This window comes from Pterocles gutturalis, unplaced genomic scaffold, assembly GCF_000699245.1.
Source record: "Pterocles gutturalis isolate BGI_N339 unplaced genomic scaffold, ASM69924v1 scaffold29530, whole genome shotgun sequence".
NCBI classification, from domain to species: Eukaryota; Metazoa; Chordata; class Aves; order Pterocliformes; family Pteroclidae; genus Pterocles; species Pterocles gutturalis.
This window is the reverse complement of record NW_010144328.1, coordinates 42974-48973: the sequence shown is the minus strand read 5'-3', so window position 1 is coordinate 48973 and position 6000 is coordinate 42974. Positions and strand designations below refer to the sequence as shown.

General features: G+C 37.0%; 1 protein-coding gene across 1 annotated transcript in view; it reads right to left on the bottom strand.

The window, feature by feature from the left end:
* Positions 1-3337: 3337 nt before the first annotated feature.
* Positions 3338-6000, bottom strand: part of SEMA3C (sema domain, immunoglobulin domain (Ig), short basic domain, secreted, (semaphorin) 3C) — a 44772-nt gene continuing 42109 nt past the window's right edge. Inside the window, exons 13-14 of the mRNA XM_010085071.1 lie at positions 5742-5872; positions 3338-3805 (exon numbers count right to left, since the gene is read on the bottom strand). Coding sequence (XP_010083373.1) covers positions 3392-3805; positions 5742-5872 — 545 coding nt within the window. The 3' untranslated portion in view covers positions 3338-3391. The remainder of the gene's footprint in view (positions 3806-5741; positions 5873-6000) is intronic.

Here is a 6000-nt window from a genome sequence, read left to right as displayed (position 1 = left end):
AACTTTTAAGTTGTTGCAACACACTTTATTTTGTCAGGCAAATAGTATTTTAGATATTCAATTAAATAGCACTATGTTAAACTACATTTTGTTCTTTCTTACACACTATATAATGCATATTCACTGTAATGACAGTTTCATCATGCTAGGAACTTATACACATACCTACACTTTTAAAAACAAGATTTTCTTAATAAAACACACATATCTACAGTAACAACAACTGCGAAGAACACATTGTTAGGTCAAGATTTCAGCAAACTTTACAAACTACACAAAACAAAAATAGCCAAAAAAATATCAGTACACGGTGAAGTTCTTAGAAGAGAACGTATCTTTACATTTGGTGAATTTATGCCTAGAAGTCATTTTGCTTTTGTATATTTTAAGGAATCAAATTATATATATTATATAGTAATCCTTAAAATAGGAAGTATTAAATAGCACAAACAATATTACAGTCTTAAGTTTTGGTGTTACCTACAGTAGAGGGGCTACTTTAAACAAATAAAAATTGCAGTTTGCCTATTCTGTACATTTAGGGCCAAACCCTCATCTGGTATAAACCACAGTAGCTAAATGGGCAGCAAGGACGTTACATTAGTTTATACCAGCTGAGCATCTGGCTCCTGACTATGCTATACACAGGGGAAGGCTGCTAAAGCATGGAAGCTTGGAACAGTTACGCACTGACAGAACCTTATTATATATATGCTGAAGTTTTCATGCAGCAGGAAAAATGTTAGTTTAAGTATAATCCCTTAAACAGTCATACCATAATAATGGTATACGAAGCAGCTTTAAAAATATTATTTTATAATCATATGAAACTCTGAGCTATGCTGATTGTTTTAACGGAATCCCTTATTGCCAATATTCTATTAGAAAACAGTGTAACTATAATTTCTGAGGCCTAATGGAGGCCTATTAAAATATCACTGTACCTAACCACTTAAAGGGTAAATTGTACCCTTAAATGCCTATTAATCACTGTATTCCATCTGGAAGCAATTATGATCCTCACAATAGACATTAATATCACACTAACTCTGCAGTGAATCTGCTGGGGAGACAGGAAGAGCATGGCAGCACACAGAGTATATGCACTAATGTCATTCCAGGAGGTAGTTCTATTTTATGGCACTCGATTTTTGGTTTGTCACGTACACACTTCAGGAGTCAGTCATCCTCAGGAAAAAAATAATAATAAAAAAAAAAAAACCAACAAAAAAAAACCCAAAACGCTGAACTGAAAGTCAGCTTGGGAAAAAATAACAATCTTATTTTCCCTTACCCATCTTCTTTTCCTTCTTTTCTTTTTTTTTTTTTTTTTTTTTTTTTTTTTTTTTTCTCCAGAGTCTGTTTTGCCAACTCTTGGGGACAGATCCAAGCTCACTGAAGTCAAAGAGTGAACCTGGTGGTTTCCATAAGAAGGACCTTAGATTACAGTGGCTACATATTGCAGAAATACACATTGGTTAAGGAAAGCACTTGACTAGATGGCAACGTATGAGCAGGCTGGCATTGCCATCCCCTTCGAAGCAAGCAGTAAGCACACAAATTAAATTCAAAGAGCTCCCACCAGCATCAAAGGAGCCTAGAGACAGTGTTTAAGTGGTTTGATCAATTAGGGCCCGCTTCCCGGCTATTCTGCATCAGTTGGTGATAAAGGGACACATCTCACTGATACCAGGCAACTACCAGAGTTATCTCCATTGCACTAGAACTTAATTCACACTGGCACAAACCCAGAGGTGGTCTCCTACACCCTGTACGGTTACTCCCAGAATATTCTAATAGAAGCAGAATCAAAATAATGCCCAAAGAGTTTCAACAAAGACCCATTAGAAAGTTTAAAACTTTGATTTAAAATACAGTATCTGTTACTGGCTGGAACCACAATTTTTCTATGGTACTCATACTTTTTTAATCCCTGTTCTCTGTCTCCTTTGCACAGACTCAATGGCTTCTGGAACACTCTTACACAGTAAAATGAGGAAGATTTGTCCCTATTTTTTGGCATTAGTGTTGCTCAAAAAAAAAAAAAAAAAAAGTGATAGTTTTTCCCAGGATGGCTTGATGCACATTTACCTAATTTTCAACTAAACATACTTAATTAGACCTGATAGCTGCTTCTTAAACAAAAATATTTCTCTTTAAACATGCCTCTCAACTTGTTATACATTTTGGTTTTTGACCTAACCCCATTTTTCTGTTTTATTTTTCCCTCATTCCTTTTCTGATCTTTTCAGCAGAAAACTGAAAATAAGAGGAAATTGTGAAAATAACATTGAAAAGAGAAAGGGTACAAAGACCGGAAAATGGAAATGGTTTAATTTAAAAAATCTAGTTAAAATATTTGCAACTTTGAGAAAATAGTTGAAAAAATAATGTTTTAAAATTTTCAAAGACACTCATGACTTGTTTCCACATTGCAGACCAGCTCCAATTTAACCATGGAACAGACTAAAGGTAATCTATGTTTTTCATTTCTGAGTAAACACTTTACCGTATACCCACATACTGTCCTTTGAAAAAAAATTGGAGTGTAATTCTTTGAAAAATAGCTAAAATACCTAAGTCACTTAGGTGTTTTTCAAAATTGTACGTCATGAACATTCTCATGTTAGCTTTGTGCCACTTATAAAGCTATGTAGTGCTATAGGAAACTCTATTTTAATAAAAATCAATATGAGCAGAGATATTTTAAATTACATTCCAGCACTCATGAATTTATTACAACTCATACTATGCACAATAATCAGTGTTTCCTCTGAAAAAGTATAATTTTTTTTTGTTGTTTTTCTTCTACTCATTCCTTCATTTGACCTCTGAACGAATGAAACATTTCTACTATACTTTACTTGCTTCCTATCAGCATGCATTCACATGATTGGAACAATAAGTGAAAGCTGTAAACCCAGTACTGAACAGTAAACAAGAAGAAACTCATGTTCTTAAATGCAGTGCAAGGAAATCTCAGTACCATCCTACTTTGAGCATGCATCTTAACCCAGATTCTCTCACCACCAGCCTTGTTGGTATAGTTCCAGAGTTGCAAGATAATGCATTGATTTTGTAAAAATTTCTATTCAGCTGTAATTAAATTCTGAGATGTTAAAGGTGAATCTGGTTTAAGATGAGTACCCAGGTCTGCTTCTAGAACAGAGCCCAACATAGTGTCAGTAAGCATCTAGGAAAGAAAATGCTCTGAATTATTTTCTTTAGTTAAGTTACACTGAATTTTATTGGGAGATGGATCTTTTCTGAGGCTTGTTTCATTTGAGGATTTTCACTTAATATTCTATCAGATTTTCTCAAATTTGTTCTCAATAGACACATATAAGACCCCTACAGTGAGGACAAAGATATCTATAACTACAAAATAAAATTAAGATCCAGGTAATTGATTCCTTCTGTTTCTACTTTTCCTGCTATTTATAAGGGCCTTTAGTTTGCTGTAGTCCCCTCTCATCTTCTGGGATTCTTCCCTCTGCTGACCTTGCTGTCTACTGTCCTTGCAGTACTGGTTAATCATCTGCATTTCCGAGTGGCTGAAAGCTCCCACAAAGTCCTTTGGGTGGAACTGCAGCGCTCGTACCGAGCTGGCCCAGGTCCAAGGGGACCACTTGTCCGTCATGAAGGCCACCATCTCTGAATCCAACACTTTGAAATTGATCTTCGCTAAGGTCTGCTTGAAGCTGTTCTCTGTTGCAATGCAGTGGTACAGCCCTCGGTCGCTGTCTTGGACAGAGCGAATGAGGAGTCCTTGCTCAGTAGCTATGATCCTCTCATTCAGCTTGACCTAAAGGGAAAAAAGGCAGAAGGGACTTTTTAGGGAACGTCATGGAACCACACAGTATTGGACCTCTTGGTATGTCTCACTTTAAAAACCTCTTTCTTTCTTTCTTTCTGAAAGGGTTTCTTAAAGTTACTATATTTTGTTTTATCACATCTCCCAGAGACCACTGTAATTGCTACCGTTAGGAGAGACCTTACTTCAAGGTAGGTAAGTGTCGCTAAAAATGACTTCAATATTTGGATTTGTTATGTTAGAATAGATTTTAACAGGATGAAGGCAAAGATGCAAATATGGAGACTACATGAAAGAACATTTTTCATAATGTTCAAATAGTAGAGCTCAGGAAATGAGCTTTTATTTGCCAGGGTTACACCCCCCGAGAATGTCTCTTACAGCATCAGAGCTTGCTGCTGAGACTTGAAGGAAGAAAGGTGCAGAATTGGGGGTTGATCTGTCATTGAACACAAGGTGGCTTCTGGTTAAATATTTTGACTTTGAGCAGGTTCCTGGGGCTATCTTCTGAAGAAATCCATCTGCACTGCAGAGTCTATAGCCAGGTATAGAAGCTTTCATTTCAGTGGCTTAAGCTGGGACTTGGCTCACTGGAAACCAAGAGTAATTTTTCTACTCCTGTTTCCTTTCTGTCTTCAGATTCTGAACAGTCCCAGGAGATGATCACATCATCTGAAGGAAGCAAGTTACCACAGCTTCTTATCATCTTACTATAAATGACCTTGCACACGTCCCTTTGAGTATCAGCTGCGAACTAAAAATTGCTAATTTAACCCATTATGAAAGACTAACAGTGCTTGTATTTTTATGAATGATTTTTCTGTTTTGCCATTGCACTTTGCATTATGCCTGATTCTCCTGGGAATTCATTTATTTGTTATGCTAAGCTGCTATTGTAAACTTTAGCAGACATCATGGAGGTAAGATTTTCAGAAATCTGGGAGCTTGAAATGTAATTAAATCTTCTATTGCTTTAGTTTGTTGTTATTTAAAACTGCATTCATTCTAATACAGTTATTAAACATAAGAACAGAAAAGGGAGATGTTCTGCTGAAGTAAAGGGTTAAATAATTGCACCTAGGTTGCAAGGACATGGCTTGAGTCTTTGAAGAAGAGAAAAACAGCATGAAAGACTCAGTGAAAGGCTTGTAAGTCTTCTCTGATTTTGGAAAATGGCCTGATATGAGAGTAATGCTTTTCAGAATTTATAATCTATCAATAGACACCATATTACTTAATATTTCCTTTCAAAAGATTTCCTTTTTATTCATACAGTAAGTACCTTGGATTTGAAATGGATTTTTTTCCCTTTTATGTTACTTAAGGAAGGCACATTCCCCATAAACAATCACACTCTATATTACAGTGCTGAAACTTGAGAGCCTTAGAGAGTGCAGTAATGGAAAATGTGATTGCACCATGGCGGGGAAATGCTTTTGTCAATACGTGTCCTTAGCCTGGACTAGTCCCTTGCTAAAGAAACCTTTCACATTTCTCCCACTTTCACCTTTTCTCTCTTCAATAGCAAAGAAGGGCTACTGCATGCTGACTTCTTCCTGAACTTTATCCAGGTTATTGCTTTTGTGCCTATTTCCTCCGATCAATAAGAAGTCCTGAGTGCTCTAAACCTTCAGTCTGCAATTAGTAAGGTGTGAAGGGAAAATTCATTAACTAGTTCCCTGACTTCAGGGGCTGACAGGAATTTTCTGATAGAAATCACTGGGGCTGCGAAGTCAAGTCCCAGATATATTGAAGTCTGCCCTTATTTATATGAGTGAAGTGCTGGTCACTGTTCTGCACCCACACAAATTCTCCAGCTCCACTGTGACCAGACTGATGAAAACACAAGCGCTCCCTCGCCTTCGCCCAGGGAGTGGATGAGATGCTGACTGAAGTCCCTTCCACAGCTACTGCTCATGTTACTCACCTCTTTCCTCCTGTCATTGTCTTTCTGTAGCAGCCATTTAATGGAAGCCTGAGGAGATTTGGGTGTGCATTCAAGAAAGGTGGTGTTGTTTTTCACTCCATACTGAACTATTTCTGCAGCGTTTCTGTATGCTAGAAAGAACAAGAAAACACGTCAGGGTACTGTGAACGGTGATATGAAACAGAAAGCAAGTAACTGTTCACAATACAGGTTAAATGTTTGCAATACAGGTAAAATGAAGTATACCTGATCCTGACAT